This window comes from Eumetopias jubatus, unplaced genomic scaffold (assembly GCF_037043125.1).
Source record: "Eumetopias jubatus isolate StellerSeaLion01/CBP00866 unplaced genomic scaffold, mEumJub1_p1.0 scaffold_3, whole genome shotgun sequence".
Lineage (NCBI taxonomy): Eukaryota > Metazoa > Chordata > Mammalia > Carnivora > Otariidae > Eumetopias > Eumetopias jubatus.
The window spans coordinates 34625495-34647962 of NW_028274809.1; the positions used below are offsets into that span (position 1 = coordinate 34625495).

Genomic DNA, 22468 nt, shown 5'->3' on the forward strand with positions numbered 1-22468 from the left:
ATGTGGCTGCTCTTCTGTAAAATTGATCATTGACTCACAAGTGGTTCCTTATCTAGAAAACCTTCTTCAGTATTGGCTGTGGTGGTTTTAGTTCTTAGTGATTTGAAGACCCTGATGAATCACAAATACTTATTAGCTGTCACACATTCTCTTGCTACTCACTATTTGTTGAGAAAAGTACAGAGAAACAGTGTCCCTTTCCACTTCAGTAGTTTGGGCTAGATTACTTTAGGCTGGATGAATGTAAATTCATTATCCTTTGCAAACAAGACATCGGGCTGAAATTTTCTTTAGACCTTTAATATTTGGCTTGAAATGAAATGTCAAGCACAAGACATCTAAAATTATATCCTAAATGTATAGGATAAAAAGCCCTGTTCTTGCACGGTAGGTTTACTTTCTTATAAATCTTTTTAAATGCAAACTCATCTGCTTAAAATGTATAATTTAGGAACTTTCTGGCTAGAGACAGAGTATGCTCCAGAGCAGATTCAGCTCTGCTGATCGTCATCAGATGGTCATTTTCAACTCAGCCATTACTGTTATTTGTAGCATGTTTGTCTTATATCTATATATAGTTTTGAGGTATTTTATAAATATTACAAACCCCATTTTGTCCCTAAAAGAAATGCTAGTGATTGATTAATGGACACAAAAGGAGACATAGTGTAAAAAATTGAAAGTGAGAAAATGACACATGTTAAATATATGATTAGACAATAAGTGATTATGAAGGCCATGAAAAACAATGTACCTGTGCAATTGACAGCCGAAGGTGAAGAAATGTGAATGTTTGAAATGGTTTTGGCAGAGGGTCATTGTTAAAGTGGGATGCCTGTTTAGTCAAAGATTCAGTTAAAGTTAGGAGTTCAAGAATTTAAAGACTAAGCATGGTGAATGCAAGTGCTGTTGTGGAAACTTATCAAAAACCACAGATGGCACCATGGGTTCACTGTTTTTCCTAATCTGCAGGTGAAGCTCTGGTGTGGATTCCTTAGCTGCCAGAGGTTCACTCCCTTCTCATGTTGGTAGAGATTGTGGCAGGGAGGGGTTGCCTTGCTCAGCAAATGTTCATTGTAAACAAAACTGGACAGTTTTTGAAAATGCTCAAACTATATAGTTAGGAGGCAATGCGGAGCCCGTAAGCCTAAATCTCACTCATGGTTTTGGACTTTGAAACTAATGGATTTAACAGCCTTTTGGAATCCAGTCTGTTTGTAAGTAGAGTTGCCTCCATATATTTCATATTCTGAAACCCTACTGATCTTTTTTTTAAAGGTGTATGTATATATGTATGTATGTGTTAGAGAGCAGGGAGGAGGGACAGAGGGAGAGAGAACCTCAAGCAGATGCCACGCTGATCATGGAGGCCAGCGGGTTGATCTCATGCCCCTGAGATCATGACCTGAGCGGAAGGCAGATGCTTAACCAACTGAGCCACCCAGGCTGCCCCAACCCTACTGATCTTTAAATCTAAAAAAGATCACTAAAAAAAGGGACAAAGTATTTGCGGGGCACAATTCCTATTTCCTAAGGGTGAACTTTATAACTGCTGGTAGAACAGCTGTGCCGAATATAGCCAATATAATATACCCGGGTATATTAGTGCAGCTAGACTTGGTGTTGGTATGTGGTCTCTGCCGTTGTGAGCTCTGCTGTTCACTCCTCAGGTTAGATTTTGGTGGTGACACCCCCCCCTTTTTTTCCAACTCTTTTTTTTTTTTTTAAGATTTTATTTAGGGACACCTGGGTGGCTCAGTTGGTTAAGCATCTGCCTTCAGCTCAGGTCATGATCCCAGGGTCCTGGGATCAAGTCCCACATCGGGCTCCTTGCTCAGCAGGGAGCCTACTTCCCCCTCTGCTTGCCACTCCCCCTGCTTGTGCTCGCTCTCTCTCTCACAGATAAATAAAATCTTTTTAAAAAGTCTTTTATGTTTACTTTAATTCTAGGCTCTGTGCTTCTGTTAAGATGAAGTTTCTCTGAATTGTTTTAGCCTTTTCTATAAGGCTTTTTTGGCTGTTTTAAGGAAGTAGTTAAGATTTTTTTTTAAGGCACAGGACCTATATTTTGGTATACACTGTTGACCATTTTGTTTCCATGGCTAGGCTAAACTAAATCATTAGCCGTGTTGTTTTCTTCAGCAATATTTCTATCAATGACATGTTTTGGTTGTTCTTTTTAAGTCTTATTCTTGTTTAAATAAGTCACTTGGCTGTTTTACTCTATTTTCTCCTACATGTGCATGAATTAGAAAGGCTGGCTTCTTGTTAAATAACGCATGCTTGGTTGATTGAAGAAAAGCCGTGAAGTTGTTCCTGAAAAGAATGAATAAAGATCGAGCATAGAAAATAGTTGGTGCTCAAGGAAGTACTAAGAATATGTTGTAAAAACTAGGAAGGGCACTGAAAATGTGCTGTTTGTGCTTGCCAGAGTTAGCCAGAAGTCTCTACTACATTTAAGACTCTGGCTCTGCAAACTTTCTGTTTTATTCATACATCCAGAGGTAGAAAGAAAAATGATTAATGGCACTAAACTAACATCACTTGTTACAGGGCAGGAAGTCAATAGGATTTCTTATGTTAAGAGAAGATGCCATTTAGTGGTCAAGAGTAGGGTTTACATTGTTCCCAACTTTGTATAAGGCACAGTAACAGTAAAGACAATAAAATAGTACTATTTGGTGATGATAGAAATAAAAATTAATATTTGCATAGCATTTACTGTAATCTAAGGCATTGTTCTAAGAGCTTTACATGTGTTAACTCTTGTAATTCCCTCTTGTAATAGGTGTTCCTATTATCCTCTCATAACTCACTTAATCCCCGTAGCAACCAAATAAGTAGACCTTGTTATTAGGCCCGTTTTGCAGATGAAAAAACAAGACTAAGTAATTTGTCCATCCTACAACTAGTAAGTGGTGGAACTGGGACTCAACTATAAGCAGTCTAGCTCCAGTATCCATGTTCTTAACCACTGTAGTAGGCTAACTAATGGCTGCTGAAGACACCCAGATCCTAATCCCCTGGAACCTATGAATATTACCTTATATGGCATAAGAGATTTTGCAGAAGGGATTTTGAGATGGGGAGATTATCCTGGATTATCTAGTTGGGCCTTAAATGTAATCATAGGTGTCTTTATATGAGGGAGGTAGAGGGTGATTTGTCAGAAGAAGGTTATGTAGCAATGGAAGCAGAGAGATTTGAAGATGCTGTGCTACGGGCTTTGAAGGTGAAGGAAGGGTCCCTGAGCCAAGGAATGCAGCCTTAGAAGCTAGAAGAGACAAGGAAACGGATTCTTCCCTAGAGCCTTCAGAGGAAGCACAGTCCTGCCAATACCTTGGTTTTGGTCCATTGAAATCACTCCATCCTTTGATGTCCAGAACTGTAAGATAATGAATTGGTGCCGGTTTAAACCACTAAATTTGTGGTAATTTGTTGCAACAGCAATAGGAAACTAATATAGCTACTGTGCTATGAATAAATGCACTATAGTTAAGGCTTTTATTATAACAGCCCTCCCCCAGAATCCTTGAAGAAATGAGCTTCAGTAGTAATCTCCCTCAGTAGTTTTCTTGCTTTATAAGGCACTGGTTACTTTATTGCTTAGTCCTTTTTTCTTTCTATATGAAGACTATTCAATCTTTAAACTGTATCTATTACATAAACAGGGTAGCTATTCTGAGCTTAGGGTTGACTGTTGAGCCAGAAATTTAATATTAGGCAGAAGACATCATCTTTTCTTCAGGCCCAAACAAAAGGGGGAAGCTGAAGGGAATGAGCATGTTAGTGTCTACTGTATGTCAAGTACCAAACTAGGCATCTTTTTTTTATTTAGTTCTCATACCTGACCCTCCCTATAAAGAGTAGTTAATTATCACTCTCACCTTTACAATGAAGAACTGTTAAATAATGTGCCAGAGTCAGAAAACCAGTAAATAAGATGAAAATTCAGGCTTGTCTAATGCCAAGGTGCATACATTGTTTTATACTCAGCATTGCTACTCCACACTAATCCTACCGAGGAGCTCAGATCTAGACCAAGGCATACCCATTGGGAAGAACATATCATTTGCAAATGAATCATCCCTGACCTGGTGCACACTCTTCATGTTAGGCAGGTTCCTGGATTACCCTGGAGGTCTAGATTCTTCCTGCATGACTCTGAAGATGGACTTAGTTCTGTATTCAACTTGGTTTTCTTTATTTTTGTATTCAGAGTTAATACTAAACAATTAGCACTACCTCCAAAACTAATTAAAAAGCAATCCTCTAGAACAAAGATCTAGAGTCCATAGTTGAAAGTTACACAGTTTATTTTCTGTTTGTGTAATACATATAAATTTACAAAAAGAAAAAATATGAATGCTAATGTAAATATTAAAGATTAAACCAGCTAGTGGGTAAGTGGCTGGCAGGCAGAATGTCCCAAGGTTATCATTAGATTTTCACAATGGTCTTTGATTAAAATATGGTTAAGAACCAGAGTTCTGTTTAAAAACCAGCTTGGACCAGTACGAGAAGCACTTGCTTCTGTTCTCTCCCTTTTCATCCCCTTCCTCCTCCCTCTCTTCTTTCTTCCTTATCTTCCTCTCTCTACTTCTTTCTTCACAAGCAAATTTGTAACTTACTATGTTTTAAAAAATGCTTTCTTAGAAATTGAAATAACTTTAAATACACTTGTAAGTGTGGAAAGTAGAAGTCTGTTCATTACTGAAATTCTTCTAGAGGTAGTGATCTAATTATAAGTATCTAAATGTAGTGTATTCCCTGTTTAAGAAGTTGATCTAGGAAATCATTGCTTTGGACAGATGATTATTTGATGCTTGAATTATTTTACTACTAGATCAGTTGGCAAACTTTTTCTATAAAGGGTCAGATAGTAAATATGTTAGGCTTTGCCTGACTGTAAGTTCTCTATTAAATTACTAAGCTCAGCCATTGTAGCATGAAAAAACCAAGTTGACAGTGTACCAACAAATGAGTCTGGCTGTGTTTCAGTAAAACTTTATTTATGACACTGAAATTTGAATTTCATATAATTATCACATATTATGAAACATTTTAACTTAGATTTTTTTCAACTATTTAAAGATATAAAAACTATTCTTAGCCCACAGGTTATACAGAAACAGGTGGCAGGCCAAATTCAGCTTTCAGGCAGTAGTTTGCTGACCATGCACTAGGCCTCTTATACACTACCATGTTTATTCTTATATTTGTATTGCCGTTCTATTTTTAAAAATATACTGCTGGGTTTATAATCTATAAATCGGGGTCTCTGGAGTATTATAATTTAAAAGACCTTGGTAAAGATCATATGTGACCTAAAGACTTAGGTGGTCTCCTCCCTCACTTCTTTGATGGCGGAACCCCTAGTTGAGATTTTGTTCAAATACCTGGTGGTCATATACTTCAGGGGAGGTTGTTTTCTTCCTCCTCCCAATTTCTGGGTGTGGGGGTGGGCAGATAAATCTTTATTGATTTTATCCAATTTTAGTTCCATTCCCCTTGCAGTGGTTGATTTAAGAATGGCAATTTGGGCAATAAGGTACACGGGGAAGAATTCAATTGCATACAGTAGACTGATCCTGGATATGAAAATGAATTTTTGACAACTGGAGTTAAAGTACCTAAAAAAATACTTTTGAGTATTAACTTCATTTTGCACGGGCTAGTGTAAACTGCTGTATTGACAGACATAGTTCAAGAAAACAGTTACATATAGAATAGAATTTTTAAAAAGTTTTTATTTATATTCTAGTTAGTTAACATACAGTGTTATATTAGTTTCAGATGTACAATATAGTGATTCAACACTTCCATACAACACCCCGTGTTCATTACTAGTGCGCTCCTTAATCCCCAACACCTATTTCACACATTCCCCCCACCCCACTCCCCTCTGGTAACCATCAGTTTGTTCTCTATAGTTAAGAGTCTGTTTCTTGGTTTGCCTCTCTCTCTTTTCCCCATTGTTCATTTGTTTTGTTTCTTAAATTCCACATATAAATGAAATCATATGGTATTTGTCTTTCTCTGATGTATTTTGCTCAGCATAATGCTCTAGATCCATCCATGTCATTGCAAATGACAAGATCTCAGTCTTTTTTATGGCTGAGTAATATTACAGTGTGTGTGTGTGTGTGTGTGTACCACATCTTCTTTATCCAATCATCAGTCCGTTGATGGACACTTAGGCTGTGTCCATAATTTGGCTATTGTACATAATGCTGCTATAAACATCGGGGTGCATGTATCCCTTTGAATTAATATTTTTGTAGTCTTTGGGTAAATACCTAGTAAGGCAATTGCTGGATCATAAGATTTTTAACTTTTCAAGGAACCTCCATACTGTTTTCCACAGTGGCCACACCAGTTTGTATTCCCACCAACAGTGCAAGAAAGTTCCTTTCTCTCCACATCTTTGCTAACACCTGTTGTTTCTTGTGTTGTTGATTTTAGCCATTTTGATAGGTGTGAGGTGATATCTCCTTATAATTTTGGTTTGCATTTACCTGATGATGAGTGTTGTTGAGCATCCGTTCATGTGTCTACTGACCATCTGTATGCCTTCTTTGGAAAAATGTCTGCCCACTTTTTAATTGGATTATTTTTTTTTTGAGTATTGAGTTTTATAAGTCCTTTATATATTTTGGCTATTAACCCTTTATCAGATATGTCATTTGCAAATATCTTCTCCTATTCCTTAAGTTGCCTTTTAGTATAGAATTTAAAAATTTTTATTTATTAAAATTTTCTGAATTCAAATATAGAAAAATTAAATTTTTGTTATATCAACATAAAATTATAAACTCCTTTTTTAGGAAGAACTGTTTATTCCATTTTATCTTTTTTCCTTACAAAGTGTATTTTTCAAAAAGGCAACCCTATGCCAATAACCACAAAAGTTTTTGAAATTTTACTGGTCCATGTACACCTGAAAGTTGGTAATGGAAATCCTGGTCTGTACTCAGTAAATTCCATTCTTACCACCTCACTTCCTTACTCCTTGCAGCCTAGCTTTGGGCCTAACTTCTTGGCTGAACTGGTTTCTAGAAGGTTAATACTGATTTTATGGTCCTAGTACCCCTTTTTTAAACCAAATCTCTCCTTTGCCTTTTCTGTAATGTTTAATTCTGTTGTCCATTTCATCTCTGAAACTCTCTTTCCTAGTATCTACTAAGAGTGCTTTTCTGTTCTACCTCAGTGACCATTTTTCAGTCTCTTTTAATGCCTTTATTTTGTTCCTTTCCATTTTGGGGGGTAACTCTTATAAAACACTGAGTGTTTACAATGCCTAAAAATAGTATGCATGAGAATGAATTAGCCACAAATAGAAGCTGCAAGTTGCTAAGTAGAGACTATTTGGTAGAGACTGTCTTTTGATATAAAGCCAGGCTTATAATTGGTATTGAACAGTTTTCCTAACTGATAACAAGTACACACACATATTTAATGCATTACATTCGTTTGTGTACCATTATTAATGCATTTCTTTATGGATATTTTCATTCCAGTCGTGTGTTTATGCTTTAAAAAAATACCATATGGGCATTCTTGTGCCTATATTTTGTCATACTTAATGAGTATATCCATATTATAAATTCCTAGTGGTAGAATTGTTGAATTATGGTGTATGTGCACTTAAAAGTTTGATAGACATTGCCAAATAGCCTTTCAGAAAGCTTGTACCAGTTTGCACTTTTATCAACATTATGAGTGCTGCTTTTCCACCCTCTCCAACAATGAATATAATAAAACAATGTTTGCTAATCTAATAGGTGAAAAATAGTTTGTTTACATTTTGATTTAGTTGTGAAGTTGAGCATCTTTTATATCAGTACTTTTCAACTGGGAATGATTTTGCCTACCAGGGGAGATTTGGCCATGTCTGGAGACGTTTTTGGTTTTACTGGGAGAGGGTCTGGGGAGAGAATTTTGCTGGCATACTGCTAAACATCCTGCAAAGCACATGACCAAGTATTATCCCCAAATATCAGTAGTGTCAGAGTTGAGAAACTCTATATATTATTCTATATGATCTCCCTTGTTGGTTTTATTATCTGTAAATCTTGAGTTATTTTATTGGTTACTTTAGGGCTTATAGTGTACAGCTTTAACTTATCACAGTTTACCTTCAAGAGATATTTTACTTTTTCTTGTATAATATAAAAGCCTTTTAACAGTATATTTCCATTTTTCTCTTCCTGGTCTTTGTGCTATTATTGTAATACATTTTACTTCTGCATATGTTGTAGACCCCATAATACATTATTATTATTATTATTATTATTATTTTACTTTAAACAGTTGATTATCTTTAAATTTTTTAAACATTAATATAATTTATTATTAGATTGCACGTATTTCAAATGAACAATTTGATATGTTTTGACATGTGTATATAATTGTGAAACCCCACCATACACCACAATAATGAATATATTCATCATCCCCAAAACTTTTCTCCTGCCCCTTTGTAATCCCTTCCCCAGCCCCAGGAAGCCACTGATCGGCTTTCTGTTACTGTAGGTAGGTGTATATTTTTAGAATTCTATGTAGATGGAATCATATATATTTTCTTCTTGTCTGACTTCCTTCATCCAACATCATTATTTTGAGATTTATCCATGTTGTATGTATCACTAGGAAAACATTCTTAATGACAGAGATTCCAGGTAATTGGACTGCAGTTATTAAAGAGTATGCTGAATTCTAAAGTCACTTGATGTGTTCTTTGTTTTAGGTCATGACTCTCCAGGGTATGATAATCACATGAGAGCACTCATTGCTGCAGATGTCATTTGACTCATCAGAAAAAAGCTGTTTAAAAGAAAATATCTGTACAACCAGATCCATTTTGTTATTGAATGGCTTAATGGATTTCCTTAACTCTGATTCATACCAAAGCTGTCCTTGTCAACCAAAGCAAGAAAGGATCCTGCATGAGTCAATCACAGAATGCCATTTTTACATCACCAATAGGTGAAGAAAACCTCATGAATATCAATCACAGAGACTCAGAGAGTATCACTGGTAAGTCCAGTTTAATAAATATTGAAGAGCTATTCCTGGCATGTAAAATCTGCCATGATGAAACCCTGGCCTCACTTTCCAGCCTGATCTCCTGAGAGACCGACTGAATTAATCATTCCTCCTCCTGGTCTCCTACTGAATTATCAAAACCTGCGTTATGTGTTATATGTTGTCTATGTCGGATTCTTCTGTAACGTGTGAGCCCTGGTCAGCGGGACCTGCATCATACTTACCTTCCCTTCTTGTCTTTCTATTCGTATCTTCCACAAGGACAGAGTTGCTTTTTTATATACCCTGCAAACACCTGACAACAGTCTGTGACACTTCAGAAGCTCTCAGGACGTACAGGTATTCATATGCAGCTATAGTCCCATAAGCCCTTATCTGTAAGACCAAATCAAAAAAACTGAACACCCAAAGTTATTTCTAAACTTTGGTTCTAAAATTCACTGGTGCACAAAACCTGACCTTTGTAGCTATTTCTAGACTTATTTCACTTAGTGTGAATATTTGTTTGCTGACAGTGTATTGATGTATTTAAATATGGGGTGCTGCTACAAAACCAGTTGGAGTTGTTATATATCATACAGTACACACATAGCATTACTTTTCTAAAACTCCAAAAAATTCTGAAATCCATCCAAACCCAAAGTTTTTTCCATTTTTTATTCAGCTTTATTGTAATCTCTTCATTAAGATACAATAAAATGTGCCCATTTTAAGTGCACAGTTTGGTTTTGACAAATATATAATACACTCATGTAACTACTAGTACAGTCAAGTTGTAGAACATTTTTATTGTGCCGCCAAAAGTTCCCTTGTACCCACAGCCCCCCTCTCTCAACCACTGGCCCCTGGCAACCATTGATCTGCTCTCTGTCACCATAGAAAAAATTTGCTCGTTCTAGAATTTCATATAAATTAATCTGTGTCTTTCATGTCTGGCTTTTTTGTACAGCAAAATATTTTTGAGATTTATTCACATTGTGGTATGTATCAGTAGTTCAGTCATTTTTATTGCTGAAATGCCAGCTACTCTGCTGTTGCAGCAGAAAAACAGCCGTAGACAATATATAAAAGAACAAATGTGATTGTGGTCCAATAAAACTTGATTTATAAAATCAGACAGAGGCAGCAGGCTAGAGCCTGCTCTGCTGACCTCTGTTCTACCGTACCAACACTTGGTAATGTCAGTGTTTTTGACTGAAGCCATTCTAGTAGGTATGTCCTGGTATCTCTTTGTGGGTTTATTTTTCCCTGATGACTAATGATGTTGAGCATCTATTCATGTGCTTATTTGGCCATTTCTAGATCTTATTTTGAGTTGTCTATTCAAATAATTTGCTCATTGTAAAGTTTTTCTTACCATTGAATTGTAAATGTCTTTATTATATATTCTAGATGTAAATCCTTTGTTAGATAAATGGGTTCTCCCATATCTGCTTGCCTTTTCATCTTTGTTATTGTTGTTTTTAAGTAATCTCCACATCCAGTGTAGGGCTCCAACTCATAACCCTGAGATCAAGAGTCCTATGCTCTACCAACTGAGCCAGCCAGGGGCTCCTGCCCTATCATCTTCTTAATAATGCCTCTTGAAGAGCAAAAGTTTTAAATTTTGGTGGAGTCTAGTTTTCAATTTTTGCTTTCATAATAGTTTAATGTTTTTTTGTGTTGTTTCTAAAAAATCTTCATATACTTCAAGATCACAAAGATATTCTCCTTTGTTCTCTTTTATTTTTTTATTAAGATTTTTTATTTATTTCTTGAAAGAGAGAGAGGGCACAGAAGGAGAAGGAGAAGCAGACCCCCTGCTGAGGAGGGAGCCCAGCAGATGGCGGGGCTTGATCCCAGGACCCTGAGATTTTATTTATTTATTTGAGAGAGAGAGTAAGTGAGAGAGAGCATGAGCAGGGGGAGGGCAGAGGGAATGGAGAGAGAAATCTAAGCAGGCTCCCTGCTCAGCAGGGAGCCCCACACAGGGCTCAATCCCAGGACCCTGAGATCATGACCTGCCTGAGCTGAAGGCAGACGCTCAACCAACTGAGCCACCCAGGCACCCTCCTTTGTTTTCTTTTAAAAGTTTTATAGTTTCTGTTTTAACATTTAGGTGAGTGGTCCATTTTATACTTAATTTTGTATATGGAATGAGGTTAGTGTCCAAATTTTTTTCTCAGTTGAATGTTTAGTTGTTTCTGCACCACTTATTGAAAAGTCTTTCACCCTATCTTGGTAATTACTATCTTGGTAATTTCATTGAAAAATCACTTGCATATGCATGTGTGGTTCTATTTCTGGATATTTCACTGTGTTCCTTTAATTCTTAAGTCTGTCTTTACATAAATACCACATTGTCTTGATTTCTGTAACTGTATAAACTCTCTTTGCTCTTTTTTTTTTTCCAAAAATTATTTTGGCCATTCGAGATCTTTCACATCTTTACATAAATTTTAGAATCAGCTTGTCAATTTCCAATTGAATGGTAAATTACATAGACTCCAGAGAATTGACATCTTAAGACAATTTAGTCTTCCAGTCCATGAACATGATATATTTCTTCATTTATTTAGGTCTTATTTAATTTCTTTTAACAGTATTTTGTAGTTTTTATTTTACAGGTCTTACACATTTTATTTAATTTAATCTTAAAAATTATATTTATTTCTGCTACTGTAAATGGCATTTTTTATTTCATTTCATTCTCCAGGTGTTTACTGCTGGTGTATAAAAATGAAATTGATTATATATTGACCTTGTATTCTGCAACTTTACTTAGTTTTATTTTTTTATTTAAAAAAAAATTTTTTTTAGAGAGAGAGAGAGAACACGCCAGTGGAAGGGGTGTAGGGGAGGGGCAGAGGGAGAGAGAGAGAGAATCTTAAGAAGTCTCCATGTTTAGCACAGAGCCCAGTGTGGGGCTCGATCTCATGACCCTGAGATCATGACCTGAGCCGAAATCAAGAGTCAGATGCTTAACTGACTGAGCCACCTGGGTAGCCCAGCTTAGTTTTATTAACTTTCTTATGGATTCCTTAGAATTCCCTACGTAAACCATAATGTTGTGTACAAATGGAGACAGTTTTGCATGTTCCTTTTCATTCTGGATGTGTTTTATTTCTTTTCCTTGCCTTGAATAGTACAGGATCTCAGTATATTTTTTTAAATTTTTTATTGTTATGTTAATCACCATACATTACATCCTTGCCATATTTCCAGTATTAGAGAAAAGTTACAGTCTCACCATTAATTTTCTTTAGAATGGCCTTTTTCAAATTGGAGAATTGTTTTTCTTCTCCCAGTTGGATAAGAGGTTGTTGTCATGAATGGGTATTGAATTTTGTCAAATGCCTGTTCTCCATTACTGAGATGGTTTTTCTTTCTTAGTCTGTTAATGTGAATTCTGTTGATTTTTAATTTTTTCTGTTTTTGAATTTTTAAGCCAACCTTGTGGGGAGAACCCACACTTGGCCTTGATATATTATCCTTCTGATAGATTGTGGATTTGATTTATTAATGTTTTGTGTGTATGTGTGTGTGCCGCATTCATGAAAACTATTGGTTTGTACTTTTTTTTTTTGCAATGTCTGTTTGATTTTGGTATTGCAGTAATGCTGGCCTCATAAAATGAGTTGTAAAATATTCCTGCCTCTATTTTTGAAAAGAGTTGGTATAGAATTAGTATGATAGCATTTTTCATCCTTTTACTTTTAACTTACCTGAATATTTAAAGAACATCTCCTATAGAGAGCTTATGGTTAGATCGTTGTTTTTTTTTTAATTCAGTTTGACGATCTCTACTTTATAATTGGGGTGTTTAGACGATTTGCATTTAATATAATTATCAGTTTGGTTGAGTCAGTAGACTCTGTACTATCATTTGTTTTCTCTTTGTTCTACTTAGTGGTTCTTTGTTTTTCCCCCATTCCTTCACTCGTTTGAACTGCGTTTTGGATTTTTGTTTTGTTTTGTTTTGTTTAGGATTCCATTTTAATTCCACTATTGACTTAGTAGGTATACCTCTCATTTTTCTAGGCGGTTGCTCTGTGTTTGCAATATGCATTTTTAACTTATCGCAGTACATCCTCAAATAACATTATACTATTTCATAAAGTGACATCCTTACAACAGTATTCTTCAGTTTCCCTCATCATCCTATGTATTATTGTTGCTGTGTCTTTTACATCTACATGTTATATACATAATTAATTGATATTTTTACTTTAAACAGTCAATTATAAATTGTTTTATATAGTTACAGATTTGCCAGTTTTGTCAGTTTTTACTTCTTTTTGTAGATTGAACTTTGCATTTTGTATCTTTTTTCCAGAAGTTTAACATTTCTTGTAATATAGGTCAGCTGGCAATGAATAGTTGCACTTTTAGGCTTGTTTGAAGGAAGTCTTTGTTACACCTTTTATGAAAGGTGTTTTCACTGGTACAGAGTTTTGAGTTGACTATGCACTTCAGTGGCATCTCTTGTCATCTACTTTGCCTTGCTTTTGATGAGATTATTCTTGTCTTTGTTCCCTCAAATGTAATGTGTCCTTTTTTCTCTCTCTCTGCTTTTAAGATTTTCTCTTTGGATTTTCTTTGTGTTATTCTGCTTAGAGTTGAGCTTCTTTGAACTACAGATTTATAGTTTTAATTAAATTTGCAAGATTTCAGCCATTATTTCTTCAGATATTCTTTCTGCTCTGCCTTTCTCCTCTTCTGTGACTCCAATTGCATGTATGTTAGATGGTTTGATACTATGACAGAAATCACTAATGATCTGTTCATTTTTTCCCCAGTTATTTTTTTTCCTTTATGCTTCATTTTAGATAGTTTCCATTACTATGCCTTCAAGTCTATTACTGTTTTTTTCTTTGGAGAATGTCTAATCTGTTAATGTTATCCAGTGAGTTTTTCAATTTAGATATTATACTTTAGTTCTACTTGGGTTTTATAAAGATTGATATAGCTTCTGTTTCTCTTTTCATCAAGTTTATATTTTCCTTTTAAATCTTTGAGCATATTAATAATAGCTGCTTTTAAATTGTTGTTTACAAATTTTATCACCTTTGTCATTACCAGGCCTGTTTCTGTTGGCTCATTTTCCAACTGGTAATGGATTACAATTTACTTATTCTTTGCATATCTAATAATCTTTTATCAAATGCTGAGTATTTTGAATGTTACATTGTTAGATGTTTAGATTTTGTTGTCTTCCTTGGAAGACTGTTAAAATTTGTTCTGTTGGGTCCTTAAGTTACTTTCTAATAAGGTCCATCCTTTTGAGGCTTGTTTTTAATTTTTGTTTGGTGGGCCTCTAGATCACACTTTAGATCATACTGTACTATGCTTTATTCTAGCATTAATTTAATCCTACTAAGAGTAGGCATGGCCTTCCTAAGATCTTTACTAATTATCCCAACTGTTCATAAGGTTTTTCTCCAATGGCTAGATGAGATTCAGACGTCTTTTAGCCTGTGTAGGAGAGTGACATAATGTGGATATGAAGATATGGAGGAAAATTTGAGTGTAAGAGGGCAGACCAATTTTGAGGCTCTTCAAGAGAAACAAAAGGAGTCCTTGAATCTAAATGGACACAAAGTGGCTAAAAAAAAGTGGGCATATGGAGGGGACATTTGGAAGATAAAATGTTAGCAAGAGGGTTGTTAAGACTGGATAATCAGGAGAGTAGTAAATAGTACATTATCAGAAATACAGGAGGGGCTCCTGTGTGGCTCAGTCGTTAAGCGTCTGCCTTAGGTTGTGATCCCTGCTGGGCAGGAGGCCTGCTTCTCCCTCTCCCACTCCCCCTGCTTGTGTTCCCTCTCCTGCTGTCTCTCTCTGTCAAATAAATAAGTAAAATCATTAAAAAAAAAAAAAGAAATACAGAAGCAAATAGAGGGAACAACTCAAGGATATTTAATCTACTAAACCTTGATTGTATATGCATTTTTATTTTTTTATTTTTTTTAAGATTTTATTTATTTATTTGACAGAGAGAGAGAGCACAAGTAGGCAGAGTGGCAGGCAGAGGGAGAGGGAGAAGCAGGCTCTCCGCCGAGCAGGGAGCCCGATGTTGGGGCTCAATCCAAGGACCTCAGGGTCATGACCTGAACCAAAGGCAGCCGCTTAACCGACTGAGCCACCCAGGCGCCGCATGTATTTGTACGCATTTTTAAAAGTACCTTTTGGAAGTAGGGAATGGTAACCTTGAATTTTCACAGAATTTCATTAATGCGTATTAAAAGACAATTTCTAATTTAGATGGTTAGCGATTTTGTTAAATACGTTGTGGGGTGAAGAAGAGATGACAGAGAAGGAAATTGCAGTAAAGATTTTAAAATGTCATTTACACTAAAGATTTGCTAAGCAATTAAAAGAGCTGTCCTCTACAATAAAATAAAAGACAGTTTCTAGGGAATAAAAGCTCTTTTAATGAATGTTAAATTTTGTTCTTCGTTTCCTGAATTGCCCACAAGCCTGTTTATAGCTTGGCATGTGTTTATAGTCAACTTCTTTTCTTTCAAGTATTAAACTGACAATCTGTATGTGATATATTTACGGCAGGACAAATTTGGATGATCGCATGGAATTTGTAGTAATAAAATTTGGTTGTATTTTTAGGGCTTTTGAAAAGACCTGCTAAGGGTTGAGAGCTTCTTTAAATAAATTTTTAATGTACCTTATCTCTGTGATTATGTAACTCATCTTTGTGATTATGAAGTCACTGCTTGTCCTAGGTAAAGAGGGGTATGTGATATTGTCAGTTTACTCGTATTTGATTTATTAAAGTGTCATTGTTAAGGTCAAGTAGTAGAAATTTACTCTTTTAAAATATGCTTTCTTAAAATGAACTTTGTTGTTCTTTGCCAGGGTTAGAATATGTTTCTTTATACCACCCACAAAAGAAATACCAGATCTCTTTATAAAGTGTGAGGGTTGATATGACATCTTGTATTTTCTCTATTTTAAGCATGTTAAAAGGGATAAATTTACTTTTTCTGTAAACTGCTAAATTTGGGAAGTGTTATACGAGGGGCAGTATTTGGAACAGGAAGCCAAGAGCAAACACATAAAGGCAGAGAAGCCAAGTGTGTTCAGAGATGTATGCAGAAGGTAGCTAGAGGTGTGTGGGTGAGAGTATGATGTGAAAGGTATTCAGGACTTCAAATGTACCACATCTTTCAAAATAAAAATGATAAAGTACTTATTCCAGTACTAGTGCTGGAACACGGTGCTGAAATGTTAACATTACTAGTTAACATTTAACCACAAAATGTTAATTTTTTGAAATCTAGCTACTGTAAAAATATACTGAAATGTAATTTTTCTAAATTTTGAAGAATCCTCCCACAGCGTACCAATTTTGTTATTAAAGAACATGTCATTTTATTCTTTTTGAACTAGTTATTTTCTGCTCATTGTTTTGTGTTGCCTTTTCCCCCCAAGCATATATGTTGTTTGAGATCAACTCTCTTTTAAGCAACACTGCAGAGACTGATAAGGAGGAAATAAGAAATTTGTTCAAATTCATTTTAGTTTTTAAAAACATAGTTATATTCACCAAGCAATATATTTTTAAATAGGATGTAATTAAAATTTGTGGTATTATTTCTACATAGAAGTTTTCATATTAAAGAAACCTAGAGAAAGACCAACTATAGTACCAACATATATTAATAAAAATCACTGGAGCCTCTTCTACACGATCACGCTGAGCTAGTACACGGGCTTGGAATCGGGCTGCAACCTCAGCCGCGCCTGCCGCCTGCCACCGCCTCTGGACCATGGAGCCCTGCAAAGTGAGCGAGCTTCGGGCCTTCATGAAAATGTGTAAGCAGGATCTGAGCGTTCTGCGCACCGAGGAAATGCGCTTCCTGCGGGAGTGGGTGGAGAGCATGGGGGTAAAATACCACCTGCCACTCATAAAACTAAATCAGAAGACAATATCAAGGAAGAAAAAACAGATAGTAAGAAGGCGGAGGAAAACATAAAGACAGAGGAACCATCAAGTGAGGAAAGTGATCTAGAAATTGACAATGAAGGTGTGATTGAACCAGATACTGATGCCCCTCAAGAAATGGGAGATGAAAATGTAGAGATAACCGAGGAAATGATGGATCAGGCAAATGATAAAAAAGTGGCTGCCACTGATGCCCTAAATGTTGGCAAACTACAGAAAGCCATTGACTTGTTCACAGATGCCATCAAACTGAATCCTCGCTTGGCCATTCTCTATGCCAAGAGAGCCAGTGTCTTCATCAAATTACAGAAGCCAAATGCTGCCATTTGAGACTGTGACAGAGCTATTGAAATAAATCCTGATTCAGCTCAGCCTTATAAGTGGCGAGGGAAAGCACACAGACTTCTGGGCCATTGGGAAGAAGCAGCACATGATCTTGCCCTTGCTTGTAAACTGGATTACGATGAAGATGCTAGTGCAATGCTGAAAGAAGGTCAACCGAGGGCCCAGAAAATTGCTGAACACTGGAGAAAGTATGAGCAAAAACATGAAGAGCGAGAGATCAAAGAAAGAATAGAAAGGGTTAAGAAGGCTCGGGAAGAACATGAGAGAGCCCAGAGGGAGGAAGAAGCCGGATGACAATCAGGAGCTCAGTATGGCTCTTTCCCAGGTGGCTTTCCTGGGGGAATGCCTGGTAATTTTCCTGGAGGAATGCCTGGAATGGCAGGGGGGATGCCTCGAATGGCAGGAATGCCTGGGCTCAATGAAATTCTTAGTGATCCAGAGGTTTTCACAGCCATGCAGGACCCAGAAGTTATGGTGGCCTTCCAGGATGTGGCCCAGAACCCAGTGAATATGTCAAAATATCAGAGCAATCCAAAGGTTATGAATCTCATCAGTAAATTGTCAGCCAAATTTGGAGGTCAAGCATAATGCCCTTCTGACAAATAAAGCTCTTGCTGAAGGAAAAGCAACGATCACCTAATGGATGTCGCAATAATACAAACCAGTGTACCTCTGACCTTCTCATGAAGAAAGCTGGGGTGCTGTGAAGAGAATCCCTACCCCTCTGCCTCACATGCAACTGAAACATTCTATAGTGGTTTGCCATTAGGGTATTCATTCAGATAATGTTTTCCTACTAGGAATTACAAACTTTAAACACTTTTTAAACCTTAAAAATATTTAAAAACATATTAAAAGGGTGTGTTAGTCCCTACATTTTTCTTTACTAATCATTTCAGTTTTTTTCCTTTGGATTAATTGGGCAAGGAAGATACTTCAGGGTGGAAGATTTATTGCTCAGTTTGAGTGAAAGGTTTATTAGTGGGAGGCAGATATAACATTTAAATAGATGAAGTTTGAGTTGGTGATGTGGTTTCTGAGGCATTTTGACTTGTCTTTTTAAATGCTTTATTTTTTAAACACAATTTATTTGGATAAAACCATTGGGACCACCAGTATTGCAGTATGACCTGGGTAGGGACCGGAAGTGTTTGGCAGGGCAGCAGCAACCTTACTCCTTTTGTATAGTGTGCACCCTTGTGCAGATGCATTTAAATCTTACACTGTGGTGAAGGGATAATTTTTATAATGCTGCAGTAGAATTGGATTACTTAGCTGTGTTCTTGTCTGATATAGAAAATAAATGTTTGCATTATTTCCACATAGGAGAAAAAATAAAATAAAAATAAAAATCACTGGAGAAATTATCCTGGCTAGTGTTTCTTTGGTTATCCTACTTTGCAAACTAATTTCACTGATGTTTTCTCTGTAGCCTAGTAAATTGGAATATATTGGCTTCATTTACATGGAATCTCCTTTTTAGATGTCTGCTCCAATGAGGATCTCCCTGAAGTTGAGCTGGTGAGTCTGCTGGAAGAACAGCTACCCCAGTATAAGCTAAGAGTAGACTCTCTCTTTCTATATGAAAATCAAGACTGGACTCAGTCCCCACACCAGCAGCAGCATGCGTCTGATGCCCTCTCTCCAGTCCTTGCTGAAGAGACTTTCCATTATATGAGTGAGTATTTTTTTACCCTTTTAGAGTTTGTCCATTGAAATAAAGATCATAAGTATCTTGGTGTTGACTTTTAAAACATTTGGCATCCCTGGGCATTGTTAATTGTGTACCTACTTTAACTCAAACTGATTTCACAAGAAAGAGATGATTCTGTGTTATGTCTGAATGCAGTGAGTTTGTCATTCTTATGACTCTGAGTGTCTGGGGTTACAAGCAATACTCAGATGTTTCCATTTCTCCTTTCTTTTATTTGATACTTTCCTCAGACTGAGTAGAGAAATGAACTTAAAAAAAGTAGTTGAAATTTTAATTTAAAATTTTAATTTAAAATTTTAATATCCCTTTATATCTCAAAACATTTATTATCCCAGTGGTTTGATATCCTGAGCCATCAGCTGTCTTACTTTATATTTTCTGTTAAACACTCACAGGAACGAGGTCAGTCATTAAGAAGCATGGTTTTTGGATACATAAGTAGTTTTAATAATTAAACTATGGAGACCTTTTCGCTTTTGACCTTATTCCAAACATCTGCTTCAGGCTGAGCTGACTTTTTTTTATTCATTCACTATAAAAATGTGTGCATAGTAGCTATTAGGATATATAATAAAAGTCTATAAGTTCAACATTGATATGTTTGTAAAATTCTTCTCATTTGAGTTAGATATGACATTGCATCAGTTCCTAGACATTTTCCCAGTGAGCGCTTCAGTGTCATTAGTGATTGTTGTGAAATACTAATTTTCATAGTAATCGTTAACTTTTAATGGTAGCTTTCCTAGAACCAGGTTACTTACTGCTCAGGAAAAAAAAAACTGTAAACATTGTTTAAACTTGAATTAGAATATCAAGGGACTTAAATAAAACTATTTCTTCCTCAATAATTCTTGTAAGTAGCTGAATATTAAATTAAAGCTCTTAAGGTTTTCTTAACTTTCAGGTTTGAGAAGTTTTTTGCTTGAGTTTTCTGAGAAGTGCTTGTTTTTTATTTCCATTTCTCTTTGTTCCATGCATTTTTAGATTTGTGAGAAGAAACTTCACATTGAAATTTCATCAGGATAAGTTTAGTTTCTGTCATTATTTTGATAAAGTAGCCCAGAAAGTGCCCCTTTTTCTTTGTCATATATGCCACTAGAGGATGGAACTGTAGCTAGAATTCTGTCTTAGATCATAATTTCCTGGAGTTACTTTTAGGAAGAATTTAAATAAAAATAAACTTCTTTGGAAAATAAATAATAATCAAATTCTAAAATACTTGGTTTTCAGGACCCCATACAAAGTAAATCAGAATGTTCAAGAGAGCAATTTAAAACTTAAGATTAATAGGATGTTACAGATCCAAACTTCCAGGGTCCAGAAAACTGTTCCAGTCCTTTAGTCTAAGGGTACTGTTTTCATTTCAACAATTTGAAAATTGAACTATATATGATATACTTAAGATCATGAAGCAAATAAGCTACGATTATAATTGGTCCACTAATACTTTATCTCTGTATTATACCTCAATTTCATTGTTATTTTAAAGATATCAATTCTTTGGGTTAACAATTCACTCAAATATAAATAAACTTCATTTTGAATTTGCATCTTATGAGTGTAAAAGATAAGTGATTTACTTTATTTAGCAAATTGATCAATGTTTTAAAAAGCCAAGATACAAAACATTCTCTGAGCCTTTCCAACACTTTTGTGTCCCTTTGAGATGTCAAGATCTGTGGTTGTGAATAATTATTATGTACCCTCATAGGCCATCCTAGGGTTTAGCTCCCTGGTACTACTTCAGCCTCTTCTTATCCCGACTTCCCTCACATACCAGTAGATACTCCTGCTCCTTAAAATGAATTTTAACAACCAATAAAAAGAGGTGGCACAGGAAGAGGCACTTTCTTTCTTTTGTAACACAAAGAAGTTGGAAGAGTTGTGAGAAGAAAAATAAATTTAGAAGGAAGCATGAGCAGAGTTTTGGGTTGGGAGCCTACCTCAAATCGATGTTCTCAGAGGGCCCCACCAAACCAGAAAGAGATTGTTTACTTTTAAAATAGAACACTTGAGAGCACTGGGTGTGTCCAAAAAAATAATTCCATCCTAGTCCCTGCCATATATAAAATTTAAGATACTCAAAGAATATTTTGCATGCAGAACAAGTCATTTCAGTATTTCCTTAATTTTACTAAGAGAAAGACCCAGAGTGAGCTGTAGGTGGGCAGTGCAGTCATAGCACATCATAACAGAAACTACCATTTGTTTGTGGATAGGCTAAAAATAGAAAGAAACCTCATCTGCCTTTCAGGGTATTTTTTATTTGGGCATAAGGGATCACCTTGCATAAGAATGCATAAGAAAAAGGGGTTGGGGGGAAGTGATTAGTCTTATAAGTTTTAGTTAGGAGTTCAACATCACTTGGGAACTTGTTAGAAATGCAAATTCTTGGGCCCCTACCCCAGATCTACAGAATCAGAAATTCTGGAAGTGGAGCATAGCAGTCTGTGTTTTAACGAGTCCTCCTGAGTGTACTGATGCACACTAAGATCTGAGAACCACCAGTACAAAGCATTGTCAACCAAAGCTATATGGCCATTTCATAGTGAGGTTCATTGGAGAATTTAAGGAATTAGGGAGGGTGTACAATTTTGTAGAGAAATACAGTTGTAGAAATAATTACTTCTGCTTAGACTTTTCCTCAAGGTCTGCCTTCCAAAATTATTAATCTATACTGGCAGGAAAAGAAATATAACTGATAATGTTCAGGAAGCAGTAACCATAAGTCAGATCATGGAGGTTAGCATACTTATAGTTCCTCTCGACCAATTCCACAAAATAATTAAGTCATATGCCCCAAGACACCTATTGAGTATTATTATCTGTGGGAGAATTGAGAAAATTGTCTCACTCAAATCATTATATGTAGGGCTTAATTCTCCCCTGGAACCCTGTTGAGAAAGGCTGTCCTAGATGGTACATATCATCAGACACCTTCTTTTTGTTCTCAGTGCTTTTGAAGGCAGTTTTTTGTATTGCAGAAACATTCTCCATATTCTAGCAGCAAGAGCAGCGGTCACTTCTTTGGGATTAAAACCATAAGACCTGTCTGTAGTTACCAGGAGCTCTTGCGGCTTTGACTATGCCACGTGGGTGGTTTGTCTTTCATTTTTGTTTTTTGTTGCTTTGTTTTTGATTTTATGCTGCAAGAGGGTTGGAGAGATTAGAAGTCTTTTTAAATTTCAGTAATTGTGGTAAAAACTCTAGATCTCACTGGTATGAGGGATTCTTAATCTCAGGAAACAAACAGGGCTGCTGGAGTGCTGGGGGGTGGGAGGCACAGGGCGCCTGGGTGATAGACATTGGGGAGGGTATGTGCTATGGTGAGCGCCGTGAATTGTGTAGAACTGTTGAATCACAGACCTGTACCTCTGAGACAAATAATACATCATATGTTAAAAAAAAAGAAGATAGTA

The 22468-nt window shown here is 36.1% G+C and overlaps 1 protein-coding gene and 1 pseudogene across 2 annotated transcripts in view; both read left to right on the forward strand.

The window, feature by feature from the left end:
• Positions 1–22468, forward strand: part of TRAK2 (trafficking kinesin protein 2) — a 70412-nt gene that overhangs the window by 20956 nt on the left and 26988 nt on the right. Inside the window, exons 1-3 of one of the 2 annotated variants that reach the window (XM_028125829.2) lie at positions 1110–1217; positions 8750–9039; positions 18819–19013. In XM_028125829.2, coding sequence (XP_027981630.1) covers positions 8949–9039; positions 18819–19013 — 286 coding nt within the window. In that variant the 5' untranslated portion in view covers positions 1110–1217; positions 8750–8948. Of the gene's footprint in view, positions 1–1109; positions 1218–8749; positions 9040–18818; positions 19014–22468 lie in introns of those variants that run through there. The other variant, XM_028125824.2, reaches the window with a different exon arrangement.
• Positions 16800–17951, forward strand: LOC114225950 (hsc70-interacting protein pseudogene; annotated as a pseudogene).